Here is a 23,576-nt window from a genome sequence, read left to right on the forward strand (position 1 = left end):
GAAATTGAACCCTGCTCCTAAACTTCTAGCTTTGCTCCCTTTCCACCTGGTCTCCTGACTACTCTGAAACAAGAAAGAGCTGTTAATTTACATTTACATTCTTGCAGCTGCAATTGTACAATATGCCTAATCAGAGGTGCACATAAGTGGTGCGCAGGTGCACCAGTTTCAAGTGTGTCATTGCGCATTTGTATTTATTTTGCATAGTTAGGAGAGCGAAGCGGTCGATGGGACTGAAGTAGAGTTGCATCATTTGTGAAAACTTGAAAACAGAAACCGTTGTCGTGGGCCAAGTCAACATGCTAACTTCAATTGTGTTAAATATCAATTTCATGTATTTTTGTAAGACAGAAAATTCCATTGTTTTTATTATTGTAGTGTATCCAAAATGAGCACCAAACAGCCTCGGGTGCTCTTTTCACTGCTAATATTAATATGACTGTATCTTGCGGTTATGATTTTAACTCTTCTATACTGTAATATACTGTATCTAACTTCTATTGTAAACTATTGAATGATTCATTATAATAAAAACAAACACTGCAAAATGATTTTTTTAAATAATATTTAAGAATTAAGTTTTAAGAATTATACTAAACTGGAAGTAAATGTGACTTTGCATTGAGTGCATTATGTGATAGTTATGATCAATTCTGTATTTACGATGAGATGTTAAAAAAGAAAATGGGTTGATTGGATTTCAATCAGATGAAAGTTTTGCAATAAGATGAGAGACGCAACAGAAACCGACTCTCCGCGCTCGGCTAACGAAGCATCCACTCTCTGCCGTCCCAGGATGCACCTGCAGGCCCTTTTCCCCTCGTCTTTGGCTCCATGCAAATCAAGTTTCACTTCTGTCAAATCACGCTGATCTCATGTCATATTATTGTTGCAGGTTTGAATAACTTTGGTTAAAAAATTGTGAGCTGACAAGCAACGTGTTCCTCACCTTCCGCAACTGCCCTTTGCTGGATATTCCGAAAAATCGCTTTTAGATGTGCAATTTGCAATCAATAGTCTTAATAATCAGTTAGAAATAATCAATATGATTGTTGTTTGCATATTTCTCATGGCCTCAACGTTTCTGGTAACTGTAAAGGGAGAAAAAAAGTCTTGTGAATTTGACACAGCACAAAGACGAGTGTTGTTAAAAATTCTGCCAAATTTGAATGATTAAAAAAAATAAAAATTAAAAATTAAATGAGGACCTGAAATGGTGCAAAATCAAACCATTGTCTCTACCCTCAAAATGTGTGGGCGTGTCGATAAAATATGCTGAATCCACACCTCACTCAACTGTTTACTGTCAATCAAATACCACTAGTGTAATTAGACAACAATGGCACTCAATCTACAATCATGTTAGGAGGCTTTACAATGAGTCTATTATTCTAAAATAAGCATAACAGGCTAAATAGCGGGGCAAAATGTGATTGTTGACCCAACGTGACCCAAAAACATGACTAGGCAGCTCAAGTTGCTCATAGTGGGGGTGGGCCGACTTAAATGGCCAAGTGCATCACTGGCCGCTGTTTTGGTTGCGGACAAAAAATAAAGACGAAAGAAATGATAACAAACAGTTTAAATGCCGTACCTTCACAATTCTTTATCGTCCGACATCGAATAAATTCGATTAAATGTGCTTTACAAATAAATTTGATTTGATTTCCCTTTACAGGAAAAGTGAACGAAATTGACAGTGGGACTCTTTTCCTGAACAAATCAGAATCAATGTCTTGAGTGACTTTAATGTTTTTGCCATTTTAAATACTCCTTGTAAACTGCTGGCACATTTGCATGCTGTTATATTGTGTTTTTGTATATTATTCGTGGTTTCTATCATTGTGATGTAATAATGGTGGTAAGAGGTGGATAAGGTTAAGTAAATCCCCACATACCAAATGCACAGCCTGCCACTGGTTGAATGATGACTGACGTGTAAAGCTCCCAACTACTTCCTCTTTGGCGCTTTTAAAAGCTGCAGACTCCTTCTAACTGCTTCATTGACTCGCTCGCCTGACGTTTCACCACCGCTAACAGACACCATGTTGGGGGCCATTTTCCTTCTCATCAGCGCTCTGACTTGTGAGACCATCTCGGGCATTTCTCCTCCGTGTCAACATTTTCAAGTGAGGTTGTTGTTGATTCTTTTCTTCTTTTGACAGATGGTGACGCAGCCAAGGTGTTGACCCAGACTCCGGCGGTGATGACAGTTGCTGCAGGACAACAAGTTGTTTTCAACTGCGACATTCAGAGGGATGATGGCTATGAGGTTTCTTTTTATAAACATATTCCCGGAGACGCTCCTCAGTTTATTCTGTATCATTACCATTCGTACTCCGGGCCTAGCTTTGGAACAGGATTCTCCTCAAGTCGTTTTGATGCTAAAACATCCTCAGCTACCAATTACCAGTTAATCATTAAACGGGCAGAAGCAGGAGATTCTGCTGAGTATTACTGTGGCACATGGGACAGCTCTGCTAGCGAAACTGTATCACAGTGATTTAGTGGGTGACAGAAAGTGCCCATTCTTACTTCTGCTTTGTGTCGAGTCTGCGCCACATGTTGGACGTTTACACTGGAAGGAATGCTGATTATGGGCCTGTTGGTCTTCAGCTGGCTACACGGTCTGCAGTCCACAGTGTTCTCCACTTCAATTACCAAAAGTCAGCTGGGATATGGTCCAAGATGGATGGATGGATGCTTCCATTGGAATGAAAATAGACCTTTCAAATAGTTTAGTCATTAAAAGCGGCATAGACTGATTCCAGATCTGATCCAGGTAGAGAATATATATTGGCCATGGAAATTCTAATCACATGGACCTTGTGACCTCAACGTTAGCAGCGTTATTGTTTCTACATGGCCAACATTCGTCTTCAAGACGCTCCATGAAATGGACGTTTCCATCAGGGTGACAACTTGGCTGATATGTTGACTTCCACCAACACCAAAGTAGAGGTAAGAAAAACAGGAGTGAATATTGCCACCCCCGAAGTATTTGGGATTAAAAACAAATGTCATGAAGAGGCCCGAAGTGAAGGTTGTGGAAGAGTCATCCGACTCATCAGTTTTTGTACGGCTGTGAACTCAAACGGAATCACTGTGGTATTCGGAGGAGGAACCAAGCTGTTTGTGACAAGTAAGTCCTTTGATCATCCAGTTTCAAAACCTACTAATGTACAAATTTCAAGTTGAATATATTTTACGAAGTATTGTTCAGTTTTTAATTTCATCTTTTATTTTAGGTTTGCACATTTACTATTTATTTCAGTTTTGGCCAGTGATGGCCACCATGTCTTTCTTTCAAGCATAGTTTTTTTTTTTAATCTAAACTTAAATTTATTTAAAAGTCAATATATTTTTAAATTATTAGTGAGTACTTTTGATAGACAATATACAATAATGTCTGGATTATTATCATTATTTTTTTAAATGTCAATTTTCATTTTAGTGTGTTTTCTTTGAATATATTTTATTCTGTTAAATATATTTGACCAAGTAGCTATTGTTCTTTTCTTTCTTTCTTTTTTATTAAATTAAAGCTTTTAGTTTAGGTTTGGCCGGTCACTATTTATTCAAGTATTCGTCAGTGATGTCTTTCCACGTGAGACTATGTTAAGATTTTTTTTTTACTATGACGATGTTTTCTATAAACAATAATCTTATTTTACAATATATTTCTACAATGACTAGAAAATAATAGTGAGGTTACCTCCACTATTCATAATAACATATTAACTACTTACTTTTATAATATATTTATTGATCTCTTTCATTTTATATTTTATATTTCAACCTTTTTTTTTAATTTATATGAATACAATCATGTTAGTCTGGTTACATTTGCTATGTGCATTATATATATATATACATATATATATATATATATATATATATTTATTTAGTTACTTTCACATGAATATATTTATTATATATGAAACATATTTATTATGTTTTTAAATGTATAGTTTTATGAGTAAAGTTATGAGAAACACTTCTCAGTATGAGTCTTGCACTTTGACACCCCTGCAAAATATTCCAATGTCAACCAAAATTAAGCACAAGTTAATAACTTTTTTTGATACCGTTCAATATGGAACAATATGTGGCTGAGTCATTTTTGTTGGATGGCATGTTTGTTGTAGTAAATAATATATGTTGTGTTATTCTTAATTTAAAATGTACAATATATTTTGATGAATGTTCAGTGCATGATGTACAGTATTTTATATGTGTGGAGGGCTTCTCTGCACATTTGAACTTTAGGCCTTGAGTTGCAAAGCTAACACAAGAAAATGGATCTCAACCCTCCAGGCTCTGAGCTCCCTGCCCCCGTGGTGACAGTCTTTCCCCCGGCCAGCGACGAGCTCCAGTCCAAAAACGCCATCCTGGTCTGCGTGGCTAGTCAGTCGTCGCCATATGCAGACGTCACGTGGCTGGCTCGCGGCCTTCCAGTGAGCGGCGACGTCGTGACCGGCCTCGCGGTGCGACAAGCGGACGGCACTTACAAAATCAGCAGCTATTTGACCGTGGATACGTCCGACTGGAACACGGACGTCGCTTACACCTGCAAAGTGTCTTTGGGCTCCAAGTTTGCTGAAAACACCATCAACAAGTCCAAGTGTGTGACCTAGATGGTCAGCATGGAGTTGTGTGCTGATCAGACCAGAGCAATGTTTGCATATTTGGAGGGAGTGTTTAGTTTTTCTTTCTGCTTCGTACTTGCTAGCATGTATTAGAATTCTTCAATAAAAACATCATCAAAAGTTTTTGAATTGGTAATTACATTCAGATTGAAGCACTATTTTTTCCCCCCTTGCTGTCGCATATCCGAACTGTTGTTTTGTGTACGTTCAGTCACCTAAATTGACGAGCCTTCTGATTGGACATAATTCAGCAATGATAAAATAATTTCTATGAGGGACAACTGGTGAATGTACACAATCACCAGAAGAAATTAATCAAAATTTTTATAACTATTATCGCAACCTATTCAGAAACTAACAAGCCTAACCCTGAGCATATTGAGGCATTCCTCAGTAGCTTAAATATACCTCAGTTAAATACTGAATATAAAGATATGTTAGATGCGCCACTTGCTATAAACAAGTTGTACAGTGCTCTAGATAGTATGCCTAATGGCAAAGCACCTGGCCCGGATGGGTATCCGGCTATATTTTTTAAGCACTTCTGGTTAATGCTTGCTCCACTATCTTAAGAGTAGTAACAGAAGTCAAAAGTAATGGTTACATACGCCCACACATGAATACAGCAGCAATTAAACTTTTATTAAAGCCAGAAAAAGACCCCACCATTCCATCAATTTACCGTCCGATTTCACTAATTAACACTGATATTAAAATTATCACTAAGGCTTTCACATCTAGACTAGAAACAGTAATCTCGACAATCATTCATAGCGACCAAACAGGCTATATTAAAGATCGTCACTCTACTAATAATATTAGGTGGCTCTTTAACCTTATTAGCATGTCACAGCGGCATGATAAAAAGGCAGTTATTATATCATTGGATGCAGAAAAAGCTTTCGACAAAGTTAACTGGTCCTTCCTCTTTGCTGTTTTAAATAAATTTGACTTTGGGAAATCATTTATCCACTGGGTGTCAGTATTATATGATTCTCCTAAAGCTACAGTTGCTACTAATGGGATTATATCTCAGAGTTTTACTCTACAGAGAGGCACAACACAGATGCCCACTGTCCCCTTTATTATTTGCAATATTTATTGAGCCACTTGCATTAGCCATACGCCAGGAAAGAAGGATTCAAGGAAATCACTCTGGGGTAACAGAACATACAATTAATCTATATGCCGATGATATTTTACTTTATTTAGAAAAGCCTGCTATTTCGTTAGTGGAAGTATTTAACTTAATAACTAAATTCTCACAGTTATCAGATTATTCTATTAACTGGACAAAATCAACACTTCTACCTATTACAGAAAATTCATGGAACCCTGCAAGCCAGGACCCACACTACTCATTTCCTATAGGTAATTTAAAATACTTAGGCATACAAATCTCACCTAAATTAACTGATTTAATTCATTTAAACTTTACTCCACTTCTGGATTACATTTATAGTGACTTGGAGCGCTGGAATAATCTTCCTATTTCTCTAATAGGACAAATAGCCACCATTAAAATGAAAGTTTTACCCAAAATAAACTATTTTTTCTCAATAATTCCATTTAAACCTACGGCTAACTGGTTCCAGTTGTTGGACTCAGCCGTTACAAAATTTTACTGGAATAAAAAAAAAAGCAAAGATTAGTCTATCTACTCTTCAGAAAAGTAAATCCAAAGGTGGTCTAGAGGCACCAAATTTTATGCACTACTATATAGCTAACCAGCTACAATATATCATTCTATGGGCACAACCCAACAGAGATACTAACTGTTGGCTGGAACTAGAGCAGAATGATTGTAATAACCTCAGACTTCTAGATTTACTCTTTATTACAACATCAATTAAGTGAAATAATTGTTTTAAAAACCCAATGATTTCCGCCACCCTGACTGCCTGGTGGAAGGCACTAGAAATTACAAAAGCCCAAGTTATATTTCTGTCTGTTTTATACTGCCCCCAGGTGGCCAAGGCGTGCACACCAGAATGACTGCACACTTGCATTGACGTGAATGATAAAGTTTGACAAAAAAAGGTTTAATTCTAATAATTATTATATGGCTGAATATTTTGTGTTTGTTTTTGAAGTAAAAAGCATATTATAGCAAGTAATACATCATTCATTGATTACAAATGCATTACAGTTTTTTGGGGAGGAGAGTCTGGAATGGATTTTATTTTAATGAGGAAAATGATTTGAGATAAGTTTTGAGCAACCAGTGTAGACAAGGAATGAACCAAACGCTTAACTCAAGGAACCACTGTAATGCATGTGAAATCGCACAGTTGTCATGGCAATTCATATAATAAACCAATTAAAAATGAAATGCCGTCCTATTTACGTCCACATTCACGTTTGTGTCATAACGGAAATAGAACTACTTCCTGCTTTTAAGTCTAAGAATCATAGGCAATGTAGTGCGGCCAGACTGAACACGAGCTGAACATTTCTTCATTTGTTATTATTTAACCGGTCAATTCATATCAGAGCGCACAGCCAAAAGTGAAGACCCGCCCACAACAGCTCTATCATTCAAGAGAGGAGAAATTCTACTGCTACCTCCCCTAGACACTTCTGTACCTCCACAGGTATATCATCAGGACCGAGTGCCTTTCCACTCTTCATCCTCTTCAATGGCCTTCTCACTTCATCCTTACTAATCTTTGCTACTTCCTGGCACACAACAGTCACCTCTTCTACTCTCCGTTCTCTCTCATTTTCCTCATCATCAACTCTTCAAAGTACTCTTTCCATCTTCCCATCACACTTCTTGCATCTGTCAACACACTTCCTTTATTACCCTGACCTGTTTTACATCCTTCCCATCTGTGTCTCTTTGCCTGGCCAACCTGTATAGATCAGTCTCTCCCTCCTTACTATCCAACCTAGCATACAAGTCATCGGAAGCCCCTTGTTTGGTATTTGCCACTTCTACTTTCACCCTACGCTGAATTTCTCTGTATTCTTGTCTACTCTCTTCAGTCCTCTCAGTGTCCCACTTCTTCTTAGCTAACCTCTTTCTCTGGATCCACTTCTGCACCTCCTCATTCCACCACCAAGTCTCCTTACCCCCTTTCCTTCCAGATGACACACCAAGGACTGTCCTACCTGTCTCCCTGATCACATTTGTTGTAGTTGTCCAGTCATCTGGAAGCACTTCCTGACCATCCAGAGCCTGTCTCAACTCTTCCTTTTTCAGCTTCCACCATTTCGTCCTCTGCTCTGCCTTTGCCGTCTTTGTCTTCCTCACCACCATAGTCATCCTACACACTACCATCCTATGCTACCACTACTTTGCAGTCGCTGATCTCCTTCGGATTACACCGTCTACACAAGATGTAGTCTACCTGTGTACTCCTACCTCCACTCTTGTAGGTCACCCTATGTTCCTGCCTCTTCTGGAAGAAAGTATTCACGACAGCCATTTCCATTCTTTTTCAAAGTCAACCACCATCTGTCCTTCTGCGTTCCTCTCCTGGATACCAAACGTGCCTATCACCTCCTTATCACCTCTGTTTCCTTCGCCAACGTGTCAATTGAAGTCTGCACCAATGACAACTCTCTCACTTTGAGGGATGCTCTGCATCACTTCATCAAGGTCCAACCAAAAGTTTTCCTTCTCCTCCAGCTCACGTCCTACCTGTGGCGCATACCCACTAAGAACATTGATCATCACACCTTCGATTCCTAGCTCCAGGCTCATCACTCTATCTGACACTCTATTTACCTCCAGGACGTTCCTAACAATCTCCTCCTTCACGATGACTCCTACTCATCATTTTTCTTCCTATCTACACCATGGTAGAGGAAATTGAACCCTGCTCCTAAACTTCTAGCTTTGCTCCCTTTCCACCTGGTCTCCTGACTACTCTGAAACAAGAAAGAGCTGTTAATTTACATTTACATTCTTGCAGCTGCAATTGTACAATATGCCTAATCAGAGGTGCACATAAGTGGTGTGCAGGTGCACCAGTTTCAAGTGTGTCATTCCGCATTTGAATTTATTTTGCATACTTAGGGCGCAAGTGTCAATTGGCACTCTTATTGGAGCTTTGCAGTAGTAATCAGGCCAAGCGGAGAGCTAGCAACAAACTCTTAAATGAGAACAGTGTAAATGACACTGCTATTATTTTTGGTATTGCATTTTTGTCTTGCAGAATTGCTTGTTTTATTGTGCAGTTGATGCGTTTATTTTGAAGGTTACAGGAAAAGGTATCATAAACGAAGCGGTCGATGGGACTGAAGTAGAGTTGTGTCATTTGTGAAAACTTGAAAACAGAAACCGTTGTCGTGGGCCAAGTCCACATGTTAACTTCAATTGTGTTAAATATAAATGTTATGTATTTTTGTAAGACAGAAAATTACATTGTTTTTATTATTGTAGTGTATCCAAAATGAGCACCAAACAGCCTTGGGTGCTCTTTTCACTGCTAATATAAATATTACTGTATCTTGCGGTTACGATTTAAACTCTTCTATACTGTAATATACTGTATCTAACTTCTATTGTAAACTATTGAACGATTCATTATAATAAAAACAAATACCGCAAAAGGATTTTTTTAAAGAATATTTAAGAAATCAGTTTTAAGAATTATACTAAGCTGGAAGTAAATGTGACTTCGCATTGAGTGCATTATGTGATAGTTATGATCAATTCTATATTTACGATGAGATGTTAAAGAAGAAAATGGGTTGATTGGATTTCAATCAGATGAAAGTTTTTTAATAAGATGAGAGACGCAACAGAAACCGACTCTCCGCGCTCGGCTAACGAAGCATCCACTCTCTGCCGTCCCAGGATGCACCTGCAGGCCCTTTTCCCCTCGTCTTTGGCTCCATGCAAATCAAGTTTCACTTCTGTCAAATCACGCTGATCTCACTCTGACTCTGGAAGCCCCTGGCCCATCATTGCAGCCACAAGTCAAAAAGTAACTCACAGACACAGGAGAACATTCTGGTGTGCAGATGACGACACTGTATATGATGTATATGAACAAATATCCATACATGTAAAGTCCGTCAAAGATAAGGAAGGTTGCTTTGAGATGGTCACATTATTGTTGCAGGTTTAAATAGCTTTTGGTTAAAAAATTGTGAGTTGACAAGCAACGTGTTCCTCACCTACCTCAACTGCCCTTTGCTGGATAGTCCGAAAAATCGCTTTTCGCAATTTTCAATCAATAGTCTTAATAATCAGTAAGAAATAATCAATATGATTGTTGTTTGCATGTTTCTCATGGCCTCACCGTTTCCGGTAACTGTAGAGGGGGGGGGGGGGGGGGGGGGGGGGAAGTCTTGTGAATTTGACACAGCACAGAGACGAGTGTTGTTAAAAATTCTGCCAAATTTGAATGATTAAAAAAAATAAAAAATAAAAAATAAAATGAGGACTTGAAATGGTGCAAAATCAAACCATTGTCTCTACCCTCAAAATGTGTGGGCGTGTCCATAAATTATGCTGAATCCACACCTCACTCAACTGTTTACTGTCAATCAAATACCACTAGTGTAGTTAGCAGTACTGCCTACATGTACTAAGACAACAATGGCACTCAATCTACAATCATGTTAGGAGGCTTTAAAATGTGTCTATTATTCTAAAATAAGCATAACAAGCTAAATAGTGGGGCAAAATGTGATTGTTGACCCAACGTGAAAAACATGACTAGGCAGCTCAAGTTGCTCATAGTGGGGGTGGGCCGACTTAAATGCCCAAGTGCATCACTGGCCGCTGTTTTGGTCGCGGACAAAAAATAAAGACGAAAGAAATGATAACAAACAGTTTAAATGCCGTACCTTCACAATTCTGAACTACATAGTTCTCACTCGTTATCATCCGACATCGATCAAATTAGATTAAATGTGCTTTACAAATAAATTTGATTTGAATTCCCTTTACAGGAAAAGTGAACGAAATTGACAGTGGGACTCTTTTCTTGAACAAATCAGAATCAATGTCTTGAGTGACTTTAATGTTTTTGCCATTTTAAATACTCCTTGTAAACTGCTAGCACATTTGCATGCTGTTACATTGTGTTTTTGTATATTATTCGTGGTTTCTATCATTGTGATGTAATAATGGTGGTAAGAGGTGGATAAGGTTAAGTAAATCCCCACATACCAAATGCACAGCCTGCCACTGGTTGAATGATGACTGACGTGTAAAGCTCCCAACTACTTCCTCTTTGGCGCTTTTAAAAGCTGCAGACTCCTTCTAACTGCTTCATTGACTCGCTCGCCTGACGTTTCACCACCGCTAACAGACACCATGTTGGGGGCCATTTTCCTTCTCATCAGCGCTCTGACTTGTGAGACCATCTCGGGCATTTCTCCTCCGTGTCAACATTTTCAAGTCAGGTTGTTGTTGATTCTTTTCTTCTTTTGACAGATGGTGACGCAGCCAAGGTGTTGACCCAGACTCCGGCGGTGATGACAGTTGCTGCAGGACAACAAGTTGTTTTCAACTGCGACATTCAGAGGGATGATCGCAATGTGGTTTCTTTTTATAAACATATTCCCGGAGACGCTCCTCAGTTTATTCTGTATTATTACCATTCGCACTCCGGGCCTAGCTTTGGAACAGGATTCTCCTCAAGTCGTTTTGATGCTAAAACATCCTCAGCTACCAATTACCAGTTAATCATTAAACGGGCAGAAGCAGGAGATTCTGCTGAGTATTACTGTGGCACATTGGACAGCTCTGCTAGCGAAACTGTATCACAGTGATTTAGTGGATGACAGAAAGTGCCCATTCTTACTTCTGCTTTGTGTCGAGTCTGCGCCACATGTTGGACGTTTACACTGGAAGGAATGCTGATTATGGGCCTGTTGGTCTTCAGCTGGCTACAAGGTCTGCAGTCCACAGTGTTCTCCACTTCAATTACCGAAAGTCAGCTGGGATATGGTCCAAGATGGATGGATGGATGCTTCCATTGGAATGAAAATAGACCTTTCAAATAGTTTAGTCAATAAAAGCTGCATGGACTTATTCCATATCTGATCCAGGTGGAGAAAATATATTGGCCATGGAAATTCTAATCACATGGACCATGTTCAGAAGCCTCAACGTTAGCAGCGTTATTCTTTCTACATGGCCAACATTCGTCTTCAAGACGCTCCATGAAATGGACGTTTCCATCAGGGTGACAACTTGGCTGATATGTTGACTTCCACCAACACCAAAGTAGAGGTAAGAGAAACAGGAGTGAATATTGCCACACCCGAAGTATTTGGGATTAAAAACAAATGTCATGAAGAGGCCCGAAGTGAAGGTTGTGGAAGAGTCATCCGACTCATCAGTTTTTGTACGGCTGTGAACTCAAACGGAATCACTGTGGTATTCGGAGGAGGAACCAAGCTGTTTGTGACAAGTAAGTCCTTTGATCATCCAATTTCAAAACCTACTAACGTACAAATTTCAAGTTGAATATATTTTACCAAGTATTGTTCAGTTTTTAATTTCATTTTTTATTTTAGGTTTGCACATTTACTATTTATTTCAGTTTTTACCAGTGATGGCCACCATGTCTTTCTTTCAAGCATAGTTTTTTTTTTTTATCTAAACTTAAATTTATTTAAAAATCAATATATTTTTACATTATTAGTGAGGTTACTTTTGATAGACAATGTACAATAATGTCTGGATTATTATCATTATTCTTTTAAATGTCAATTTTCATTTTAGTGTGTTTTCTTTGAATATATTTTATTCTGTTAACTATATTTGACCAAGTAGCTATTGTTCTTTTCTTTCTTTCTTTTTTATTTAATTAAAGCTTTTAGTTTAGGTTTGGCCGGTCACTATTTATTCAAGTATTCGTCAGTGATGTCTTTGTTAAGTTTATTTTTTTTACTATGACAATGTTTTCTATAAACAATGATCTTATTTTACAATATATTTCTACAATGACTAGAAAATAATAGTGAGGTTACCTCCACTATTCATAATAACATATGAACTACTTACTTTTATAATTTATTTATTGATCTCTTTCATTTTATATTTTAACCTTTTTTTTTTTATATGAATACAATCATGTTAGTCTGGTTATATTTGCTATGTGCATTATATATATATTTATTTATTTAGTTACTTTCACATGAACATATTTATTATGTATGAAACATATATATTTTTAATGTTTTTAAATGTATAGTTTTATGAGTAAAATTATGAGAAACACTTCTCAGTATGAGTCTTGCACTTTGACACCCCTGCAAAATATTCCAATGTCAACCAAAATTAAGCATAAGTTAATAACTTTTTTTGATACCGTTCAATATGTGGCTGAGTCATTTTTGTTGGATGGCATGTTTGTTGTAGTAAATAATATATGTTGTGTTATTCTTCATTTCAAATGTACAATATATTTTGATGAATGTTCAGTGCATGATGTACAGTATTTTATATGTGTGGAGGGCTTCTCTGCACATTTGAACTTTAGGCCTTGAGTTGCAAAGCTAACACAAGAAAATGGATCTCAACCCTCCAGGCTCTGAGCTCCCTGCCCCCGTGGTGACAGTCTTTCCCCCGGCCAGCGACGAGCTCCAGTCCAAAAACGCCATCCTGGTCTGCGTGGCTAGTCAGTCGTCGCCATATGCAGACGTCACGTGGCTGGCTCGCGGCCTTCCAGTGAGCGGCGACGTCGTGACCGGCCTCGCGGTGCGACAAGCGGACGGCACTTACAAAATCAGCAGCTATTTGACCGTGGATACGTCCGACTGGAACACGGACGTCGCTTACACCTGCAAAGTGTCTTTGGGCTCCAAGTTTGCTGAAAACACCATCAACAAGTCCAAGTGTGTGACCTAGATGGTCAGCATGGAGTTGTGTGCTGATCAGACCAGAGCAATGTTTGCATATTTGGAGGGAATGTTTAGTTTTTCTTTCTGCTTCGTACTTGCTAGCATGTATTAGAATTCTTCAATAAAAACATCATCCAAAGTTTTTGAATTGGTAATTACATTCAGATTGAAGCACTATTTTTCCCCCCTTTGCTGTCGCATATCTGAACTGTTGTTTTGTGTACGTTCAGTCACCTAAATTGACAAGCGTTCTGATTGGACACAAAGCAGCAATAATAAAATCATTTCTATATGTTTTGGGTGTCACGCGCTTGTAAAAACAAAGACTTGAAGGTTAAACCGTCAAAATATTTGATAACAAATCTATTTGTCATTTAGTGGCTATTTAATTATTTTATTATTTACTGTTGCAAATGTTGAATAATAGGGCATTTTTTATGAGCACCTTGAGATAAGAGTGACCCAACTTAAAAGTTTTCAGAGGTATGAGTCATTCGGCCATATTTTTGTTTTTACTTGCGAGTGCCAACTTGAGATATGAGTGCTGTGTGGTGGCAGTGACTCAGTTCATAACAAGTAGCAGTTTGTCAGAATTTTTAATATTCTTCAAAAAATTCAAATGAAACTTTGCCTGTTTTTTTTAGTTTTTAGTTTAGTTTTTTAGGCTTTTAACACTATTCCTAAAATATAAGTGAACTATAAACCTTTAAGCATCTGTTTTTTTTTTTTTTTTACGGTTATCGTTACTCACCGTAATGAAAGTTACCCACATCAGGGACATAGAAATACGACGTCCTGTTCGTCATTTTGAGAGATGTGCTGTTTTTCTAGATTTGTGGCCGCCTTAAGTGCTATAAAAACGGCATTTTGTCTTTCAGTTAGCATAGGTAGCCGCTGCCATGGTACAAACAGAATGGCACACGTCATCAGGCAGCGACAACCACGACAGAGAAGGGCGGGGCCGCAAAGAGAGGTTCCAAAGGAATAATAATAATAATAATAATAATAATAATACAAACAGTTTCTTATCGAAGCTAGCTCTGTACTAATGAAGAAGCATAGATATTTGTTTTGTAACAGACTTTTAAAATTCGAAATACTTATTCAAAGCATGTACTTAGTTGAAAGTAAAAAGTACAGACTCTGAAATCAATGTACTTCAGGTCAACAATTGAAGTTGTGAAGAGTGACTTGTGTGACTTCGGGCTTGTCAAGGATGGTGTTACAGCTACACTAACACTAAGAGGTGCTATAGCCCCGCCAGAAATATATCCCCATAAAGACCCTCTGGCATTTTATTTGACTTTCTAAAATGCACAGGTATTTATAAATGATCTTGCTTCTCCAAATCTGTTACTGTCGTCGATTGTACTCTCCGGTACACGTTTGTTCATTATGCGGGTGTTTCCGCCCAAGTCCCCATGATTTCAATCAATGAAGTAAGATCTCAACCGTGGTTGTCTGTAAACTGCATCATCATCTGTGGAAGTTGAAAAAACTAACAAACCTATTTTATTTTTAACAACGTAGGTAGTAAATTAAATATATACATTTTCAAATGTAAGGAGTAGGAAAGAGAAAGAAAAAAGCTTAAGTAAAGTAATGGAAAAATCTACCAGTGCCAAGTATTTGTACTTTGGTATGTGGTCAGCTGATAACGGTTAGCTGCTCTATTTAAAATAAATAAATAAATGAAAGTACAGTACGTACAGTACGTACAGTATGTGCCACTCATTATAAAAACGGAAAATTGGATTGGAAAATAGTGCACTAATTGGCATTTTTACAGTTTGCAAAACGACAGCATAAACTCCAGTGTCTTCATATTTCTAATGCATTTTTTAAAATTTACTTTTAAGGGTAATACTCTAATATAAGTTTTAAAGGATACTCTGAAAGAAGAAACTTATTTTCCTTTCGGCTTTTCCCTTCAGGGGTCGCCACAGCAAATCAGTTACCTCCATCTAACCCTGTCCTCTGCATCATCTGCTCTCACACCAACTACCTTCCATGTCCTCTTTAACTACATCCATAAACCTCCTCTTTGGTCATCCTCCAGACCTTCTGCCTGGCATTTGGAAACTCAGCAACCTTCTGCCAATATACTCACTATCTCTCCTCTGGACATGTCCAAACCATCTCAGTCTGGCCTCTCTGACTATCTCCAAAGCCTCTAACATGTGCTTTCCTTCTGATGTACTCATTCCTGATTCTATCCATCCTGGTCACTCCCAAAGAGAACCTCAGCATCTTCATCTCTGCCACCTCCAGCTCTGGCTCCTGTCTTTTCCTCCGTGGCACTTTCTCCAGACCAAACAAGATCGCTGGTCTCACCACAGTTTTATAAACCATTCCTTTTATTTTTGCTGAAACTCTCACACACATCACACCTGACAATTTTCTCCACCTGTTCCAGCCTGCCTGCACACGCTTCTTCACTTCTCTTCCACACTCTCAATTGCTCTGTACTGTTGACGCAAAATACTTCAACTCCTCCACCTTCTTGGTCTCTTCTCTCTGTAACCTCACTCTTCCATTTGGGTCGCTCCCATTCACACACAGATACTCCGTCTTGCTACAGCTAACCTTCATTCCCCTCCTTTCCCTGGCAAACCTCCACGCCTCTAGCTTCTCCTCCGCCTGTTCCCTGCTCTCACTACAGATCACAATGTCATCAGCAAACATCATAGTCCATGTCTAACCTGTTCTGTCATTCTGTCCATTACCATAGCAAACAAGAAGGGGCTCAGAGCTGATCCCTGATCTAGTCCCACCTCCACTTTGAACTCCTCCGTCACACCTAAAGCACACCTCACCACTGTCGTATAGTCCTCATACATGTCCTGCACCACTTGAACATACTTCTCTGCTACTCATACAAAACCACAGTTCCTCTTTGGGCACCCTGTCATAAGCCTTCTCCAGATCTACAAAGACAGAATGCAGGTCCTTCTGACCTTCTCTGTACTTCTCTATCAACATCCTCAAAACAAATACTGCATCTGTGGTACTCTTTTTTTGGCATGAAACCACACTGCTGCTCACAAATGTTCACCTCTGCCCTCAGTCTAGCTTCAACTACTCTTTCCCATAGCTTCATTGTGTTGTTCATCAGCTTTATTACTCTGTAGTTAACACAACTCTGCACGTCTCCCTTGTTCTTAAAAATGGGCACCGTCACACTTCCCCTCCATTCCTCAGGGATCTTCTCACTCTCTAAGATCCTGTTGAGCAACCCAGTCAGAAATTCTACTGCTACCTCCCCTAGACATGTCTGCACCTCCACAGGTACATCATCAGGACCGAGTGCCTTTCCACTCTTCATCCTCTTCAATGGCCTTCTCACTTCATCCTTACTAATCTTTGCTACTTCCTGGCACACAACAGTCACCTCTTCTACTCTCCGTTCTCTCTCATTTTCCTCATCATCAACTCTTCAAAGTACTCTTTCCATCTTCCCATCACACTTCTTGCATCTGTCAACACACTTCCTTTATTACCCTGACCTGTTTTACATCCTTCCCATCTGTGTCTCTTTGCCTGGCCAACCTGTATAGATCAGTCTCTCCCATCTTACTATCCAACCTAGCATACAAGTCATCGGAAGCCCCTTGTTTGGTATTTGCCACTTCTACTTTCACCCTACGCTGAATTTCTCTGTATTCTTGTCTACTCTTTTCAGTCCTCTCAGTGTCCCACTTCTTCTTAGCTAACCTCTTTCTCTGGATCCACTTCTGCACCTCCTCATTCCACCACCAAGTCTCCTTACCCACTTTCCTTCCAGATGACACACCAAGGACTGTCCTACCTGTCTCCCTGATCACATTTGCTGTAGTTGTCCAGTCATCTGGAAAAACTTCCTGACCATCCAGAGACTGTCTCAACTCTTCCTTTTTCAGCTTCCACCATTTCGTCCTCTGCTCTGCCTCTGCCGTCTTTGTCTTCCTCACCACCATAGTCATCCTACACACTACCATCCTATGCTACCACTACTTTGCAGTCGCTGATCTCCTTCGGATTACACCGTCTACACAAGATGTAGTCTACCTGTGTACTCCTACCTCCACTCTTGTAGGTCACCCTATGTTCCTGCCTCTTCTGGAAGAAAGTATTCACGACAGGCATTTCCATTCTTTTTGCAAAGTCAACCACCATCTGTCCTTCTGCGTTCCTCTCCTGGATACCAAACTTGCCCATCACCTCCTCATCACCTCCGTTTCCTGCGCCAATGTGTCTATTGAAGTCTGCACCAAAAACTCTCTCACTTCTAGGGATGCTCTGCATCACTTCATCAAGGTCCAACCAAAAGTTTTCCTTCTCCTCCAGCTCACGTCCTACCTGTGGCGCATACCCACTAAGAACATTGATCATCACACCTTCGATTCCTAGCTTCAGCCTCATCACTCTATCTGACACTCTATTTACCTCCAGCACGTTCCTAACAAACTCCTCCTTCACGATAACTCCTACTCATCATTTTTCTTCCTATCTACACCATGGTAGAGGAAATTGAACCCTGCTCCTAAACTTCTAGCTTTGCTCCCTTTCCACCTGGTCTCCTGACTACTCTGAAACAAGAAAGAGCTGTTAATTTACATTTACATTCTTGCAGCTGCAATTGTACAATATGCCTAATCAGAGGTGCACATAAGTGGTGTGCAGGTGCACCAGTTTCAAGTGTGTCATTCCGCATTTGAATTTATTTTGCATACTTAGGGCGCATGTGTCAATTGGCACTCTTATTGGAGCTTTGCAGAAGTAATCAGGCCAAGCGGAGAGCTAGCAACAAACTCTTAAATGAGAACAGTGTAAATGACACTGCTATTATTTTTGGTATTGCATTTTTGTCTTGCAGAATTGCTTGTTTTATTGTGCAGTTGATGCGTTTATTTTGAAGGTTACAGGAAAAGGTATCATAAACGAAGCGGTCGATGGGACTGAAGTAGAGTTGTGTCATTTGTGAAAACTTGAAAACAGAAACCGTTGTCGTGGGCCAAGTCAACATGTTAACTTCAATTGTGTTAAATATAAATTTTATGTCTTTTGGTAAGACAGAAAATGACATTGTTTTTATTATTGTAGTGTATCCAAAATGAGCACCAAACAGCCTTGGGTGCTCTTTTCATTGCTAATATAAATATTACTGTATCTTGCGGTTACGATTTAAACTCTTCTATACTGTAATATACTGTATCTAACTTCTATTGTAAACTATTGAACGATTCATTATAATAAAAACAAATACCGCAAAAGGATTTTTTTAAAGAATATTTAAGAAATAAGTTTTAAGAATTATACTAAGCTGGAAGTAAATGTGACTTCGCATTGAGTGCATTATGTGATAGTTATGATCAATTCTATATTTACGATGAGATGTTAAAGAAGAAAATGGGTTGATTGGATTTCAATCAGATGAAAGTTTTGCAATAAGATGAGAGACGCAACAGAAACCGACTCTCCGCGCTCGGCTAACGAAGCATCCACTCTCTGCCGTCCCAGGATGCACCTGCAGGCCCTTTTCCCCTCGTCTTTGGCTCCATGCAAATCAAGTTTCACTTCTGTCAAATCACGCTGATCTCACTCTGACTTTGGAAGCCCCTGGCCCATCATTGCAACCACAAGTCAAAAAGTAACTCACAGACACAGGAGAACATTCTGGTGTGCAGATGACGACACTGTATATGATGTATATGAACAAATATCCATACATGTAAAGTCCGTCAAAGATAAAGAAGGTTGCTTTGAGATGGTCATATTATTGTTGCAGGTTTGAATAACTTTGGTTAAAAAATTGTGAGTTGACAAGCAACGTGTTCCTCACCTACCTCAACTGCCCTTTGCTGGATAGTCCGAAAAATCGCTTTTAGATGTGCAATTTGGAATCAATAGTCTTAATAATCAATCTGATTGTTGTTTGCATATTTCTCATGGCCTCACCGTTTCTGGTAACTGTAAATGGGGAAAAAAAGTCTTGTGAATTTGACACAGCACAGAGACAAGTGTTGTTAAAAATTCAGCCAAATTTGAATGATTAAAAAAAATAAAAAATAAAATGAGGACTTGAAATGGTGCAAAATCAAACCATTGTCTCTACCCTCAAAATGTGTGAGATTGTCCATAAAATATGCTGAATCCACACCTCACTCAACTGTTTACTGTCAATCAAATACCACTAGTGTAGTTAGCAGTACTGCCTACATGTACTAAGACAACAATGGCACTCAATCTACAATCATGTTAGGAGGTTTTAAAATTAGTCTATCATTCTAAAATAAGCATAACAAGCTAAATAGTGGGGCAAAATGTGATTGTTGACCCAACGTGATCCAAAAACATGAATAGGCAGCTCAAGTTGCTCATAGTGGGGGTGGGCCGACTTAAATGCCCAAGTGCATCACTGGCCGCTGTTTTGGTCGCGGACAAAAAATATAGACGAAAGAAATGATAACAAACAGTTTAAATGCCGTACCTTCACAATTCTGAACTACATAGTTCTCAGTCGTTATCATCCGACATCGATCAAATTAGATTAAATGTGCTTTACAAATAAATTTGATTTGATTTCCCTTTACAGGAAATGTGAACGAAATTGACAGTGGGACTCTTTTCTTGAACAAATCAGAATCAATGTCTTGAGTGACTTTAATGTTTTTTGCCATTTTAAATACTCCTTGTAAACTGCTGGCACATTTGCATGCCGTTATATTGTGTTTTGTATATTATTCGTGGTTTCTTTCACTGTGATGTTATATTGGTGGTAAGAGGTGGATAAGGTTAAGTAAATCCCCACATACCAAATGCACAGCCTGCCACTGGTTGAATGATGACTGACGTGTAAAGCTCCCAACTACTTCCTCTTTGGCGCTTTTAAAAGCTGCAGACTCCTTCTAACTGCTTCATTGACTCGCTCGCCTGACGTTTCACCACCGCTAACAGACACCATGTTGGGGGCCATTTTCCTTCTCATCAGCGCTCTGACTTGTGAGACCATCTCGGGCATTACTCCTCCGTGTCAACATTTTCAAGTCAGGTTGTTGTTGATTCTTTTCTTCTTTTGACAGATGGTGACGCAGCCAAGGTGTTGACCCAGACTCCGGCGGTGATGACAGTTGCTGCAGGACAACAAGTTGTTTTCAACTGCGACATTCAGAGGGCTGAAAACTATGTGTCTTTTTATAAACATATTCCCGGAGACGCTCCTCAGTTTATTCTGTATCATTACCATTCGCTCTCCGGGCCTAGCTTTGGAACAGGATTCTCCTCAAGTCGTTTTGATGCTAAAACATCCTCAGCTACCAATTACCAGTTAATCATTAAACGGGCAGAAGCAGGAGATTCTGCTGAGTATTACTGTGGCACATGGGACAGCTCTGCTCGCGAAACTGTATCACAGTGATTTAGTGGATGACAGAAAGTGCCCATTCTTACTTCTGCTTTGTGTCGAGTCTGCGCCACATGTTGGACGTTTACACTGGAAGGAATGCTGGTTATGGGCCTGTTGGTCTTCAGCTGGCTACAAGGTCTGCAGTCCATAGTGTTCTCCACTTCAATTACCAAAAGTCAGCTGGGATATGGTTCAAGATGGATGGATGGATGCTTCCATTGGAATGAAAATAGACCTTTCAAATAGTTTAGTCAATAAAAGCTGCATGGACTTATTCCATATCTGATCCAGGTGGAGAAAATATTTTGGCCATGGAAATTTCAATCACATGGACCATGTTCAGAAGCCTCAACGTTAGCAGCGTTATTGTTTCTACATGGCCAACATTCATCTTCAAGACGCTCCATGAAATGGACGTTTCCATCAGGGTGACAACTTGGCTGATATGTTGACTTCCACCAACACCAAAGTAGAGGTAAGAAAAACAGGAGTGAATATTGCCACCCCAGAAGTATTTGGGATTAAAAACAAATGTCATGAAGAGGCCCGAAGTGAAGGTTGTGGAAGAGTCATCCGACTCATCAGTTTTTGTACGGCTGTGAACTCAAACGGAATCACTGTGGTATTCGGAGGAGGAACCAAGCTGTTTGTGACAAGTAAGTCCTTTGATCATCCAATTTCAAAACCTACCAACGTACAAATTTCAAGTTGAATATATTTTACCAAGTATTGTTCAGTTTTTAATTTCATCTTTTATTTTAGGTTTGCACATTTACTATTTATTTCAGTTTTGGCTAGTGATGGCCACCATGTCTTTCTTTCAAGCATAGTTTTTTTTTTTAATCTTAACTTAAATTTATTTAAAAGTCAATATATTTTCTCTTGATAGACAATATACAATAATGTCTGGATTATTATCATTATTTTTTTAAATGTCAATTTTCATTTTTGTGTGTTTTCTTTGAATATATTTTATTCTGTTAAATGTATTTGACCAAGTAGCTATTGTTTTTTTCTTTATTTCTTTTTTATTTAATTATAGCTTTTAGTTTAGGTTTGGCCGGTCACTATTTATTCAAGTATTCGTCAGTGATGTCTTTCCACGTGAGACTATGTTAAGTTGACTTTTTTTTACTATGACAATGTTTTCTATAAACAATAATCTTATTTTACAATATATTTCTACAATGACTAGAAAATAATAGTGAGGTTACCTCCACTATTCATAATAACATATTAACTACTTACTTTAATAACATATTTATTGATCTCTTTCATTTTATATTTTATATTTCAACCTTTTTTTTTAATTTATATGAATACAATCATGTTAGTCTGGTTACATTTGCTATGTGCATTATATATATATATATATATATTTATTTATTTATTTAGTTACTTTCACATGAATATATTTATTATATATGAAACATATTTATTATGTTTTTAAATGTATAGTTTTATGAGTAAAATTATGAGAAACACTTCTCAGTATGAGTCTTGCACTTTGGCACCCCTGCAAAATATTCCGATGTCAACCAAAATTAAGCATTAGTTAATAACTTTTTTGATACCGTTCAATATGTGGCTGAGTCATTTTTGTTGGATGGCATGTTTCTTGTAGTAAATAATATATGTTGTGTTATTCTTAATTTAAAATATACAATATATTTTGATGAATGTTCAGTGCATGATGTACAGTATTTTATATGTGTGGAGGGCTTCTCTGCACATTCGAACTTTAGGCCTTGAGTTGCAAAGCTAACACAAGAAAATGGATCTCAACCCTCCAGGCTCTGAGCTCCCTGCCCCCGTGGTGACAGTCTTTCCCCCGGCCAGCGACGAGCTCCAGTCCAAAAACGCCATCCTGGTCTGCGTGGCTAGTCAGTCGTCGCCATATGCAGACGTCACGTGGCTGGCTCGCGGCCTTCCAGTGAGCGGCGACGTCGTGACCGGCCTGGCGGTGCGACAAGCGGACCGCACTTACAAAATCAGCAGCTATTTGACCGTGGATACGTCCGACTGGAACACGGACGTCGCTTACACCTGCAAAGTGTCTTTGGGCTCCAAGTTTGCTGAAAAAACCATCAACAAGTCCAAGTGTGTGACCTAGATGGTCAGCATGGAGATGTGTGCTGGTCAGACCAGATCAATGTTTGCATATTTGGAGGGAGTGTTTAGTTTTTCTTTCTGCTTTGTACTTGCTAGTATGTATTAGAATTCTTCAATAAAAACATCATCCAAAGTTTTTGTATTGGTAATTACATTCAGATTGAAGCACTACCCCCCCCCCCCCCCCCCCTTGCTGTCGCATATCTGAACTGTTGTTTTGTGTACGTTCAGTCACCTAAATTGACGAGCCTTCTGATTGGACATAATGCAGCAACAATAAAATCATTTCTATGTGTTTTGGGTGTCATGCGCTTGTAAAAACAAAGACTTGAAGGCTAAACCGTCAAAATATTTGATAACAAATATATTTGTCATTTAATGGCTATTTAATTCTTTTATTATTTACTGTTGCAAATGTTGAAAAATAGGGCATTTTTTTCATGAGCACCTTGAGATAAGAGTGACCCAACTTACAAGTTTTCAGAGGTATGAGTCATTCGGCCATGATATTACTAATTACTAATATTACTGCTGAGGAGATGTGACGTCGCCTTTTTCAATTTATATTTCTGTCTGTCTCATACTGCCCCCAGGTGGCCAAGGCATGAACACCAGAA

The 23,576-nt window shown here is 38.8% G+C and overlaps 3 protein-coding genes across 3 annotated transcripts; all 3 read left to right on the forward strand.

Moving 5' to 3' along the window:
* The first annotated feature begins 1,923 nt into the window (after nt 1–1,923).
* Nucleotides 1,924–4,772, forward strand: LOC144059689 (immunoglobulin lambda-1 light chain-like). The gene is made up of 4 exons (XM_077578951.1): nt 1,924–2,085; nt 2,166–2,491; nt 3,109–3,142; nt 4,318–4,772. The coding sequence occupies exons 1-4, from the start codon at nt 2,046–2,048 to the stop codon at nt 4,635–4,637; spliced, it is 720 nt and encodes a 239-aa protein (XP_077435077.1). The 5' UTR covers nt 1,924–2,045; the 3' UTR covers nt 4,638–4,772.
* Nucleotides 4,773–10,805: 6,033 nt separating this feature from the next.
* On the forward strand, nt 10,806–13,594 carry LOC144059717 (immunoglobulin lambda-1 light chain-like). The gene is made up of 4 exons (XM_077578989.1): nt 10,806–10,966; nt 11,047–11,372; nt 11,995–12,028; nt 13,151–13,594. The coding sequence occupies exons 1-4, from the start codon at nt 10,927–10,929 to the stop codon at nt 13,468–13,470; spliced, it is 720 nt and encodes a 239-aa protein (XP_077435115.1). The 5' UTR covers nt 10,806–10,926; the 3' UTR covers nt 13,471–13,594.
* A 6,689-nt stretch (nt 13,595–20,283) lies between these two features.
* On the forward strand, nt 20,284–23,092 carry LOC144059058 (immunoglobulin lambda-1 light chain-like). Its single transcript, XM_077577869.1, has 4 exons — nt 20,284–20,444; nt 20,525–20,847; nt 21,470–21,503; nt 22,641–23,092. The coding sequence occupies exons 1-4, from the start codon at nt 20,405–20,407 to the stop codon at nt 22,958–22,960; spliced, it is 717 nt and encodes a 238-aa protein (XP_077433995.1). The 5' UTR covers nt 20,284–20,404; the 3' UTR covers nt 22,961–23,092.
* Nucleotides 23,093–23,576: the final 484 nt, after the last annotated feature.

Source organism: Vanacampus margaritifer, chromosome 10, assembly GCF_051991255.1.
Source record: "Vanacampus margaritifer isolate UIUO_Vmar chromosome 10, RoL_Vmar_1.0, whole genome shotgun sequence".
NCBI classification, from domain to species: Eukaryota; Metazoa; Chordata; class Actinopteri; order Syngnathiformes; family Syngnathidae; genus Vanacampus; species Vanacampus margaritifer.

What these genes read in the sequence shown, in the direction of transcription:
- LOC144059689 (XM_077578951.1), top strand. Translation starts at nt 2,046, where the DNA reads ATGTTGGGGGCCATTTTCCTTCTCATCAGCGCTCTGACTT. An exon ending in ACAGCTCTGCTAGCGAAACT is followed by an intron (nt 2,492 to 3,108) that starts GTATCACAGTGA and finishes GGAATCACTGTG; the next exon opens with GTATTCGGAGGAGGAACCAA. An exon ending in AACCAAGCTGTTTGTGACAA is followed by an intron (nt 3,143 to 4,317) that starts GTAAGTCCTTTG and finishes TCAACCCTCCAG; the next exon opens with GCTCTGAGCTCCCTGCCCCC.
- LOC144059717 (XM_077578989.1), top strand. Translation starts at nt 10,927, where the DNA reads ATGTTGGGGGCCATTTTCCTTCTCATCAGCGCTCTGACTT. An exon ending in ACAGCTCTGCTAGCGAAACT is followed by an intron (nt 11,373 to 11,994) that starts GTATCACAGTGA and finishes GGAATCACTGTG; the next exon opens with GTATTCGGAGGAGGAACCAA. An exon ending in AACCAAGCTGTTTGTGACAA is followed by an intron (nt 12,029 to 13,150) that starts GTAAGTCCTTTG and finishes TCAACCCTCCAG; the next exon opens with GCTCTGAGCTCCCTGCCCCC.
- LOC144059058 (XM_077577869.1), top strand. Translation starts at nt 20,405, where the DNA reads ATGTTGGGGGCCATTTTCCTTCTCATCAGCGCTCTGACTT. An exon ending in TCTCATCAGCGCTCTGACTT is followed by an intron (nt 20,445 to 20,524) that starts GTGAGACCATCT and finishes TTCTTTTGACAG; the next exon opens with ATGGTGACGCAGCCAAGGTG. An exon ending in ACAGCTCTGCTCGCGAAACT is followed by an intron (nt 20,848 to 21,469) that starts GTATCACAGTGA and finishes GGAATCACTGTG; the next exon opens with GTATTCGGAGGAGGAACCAA.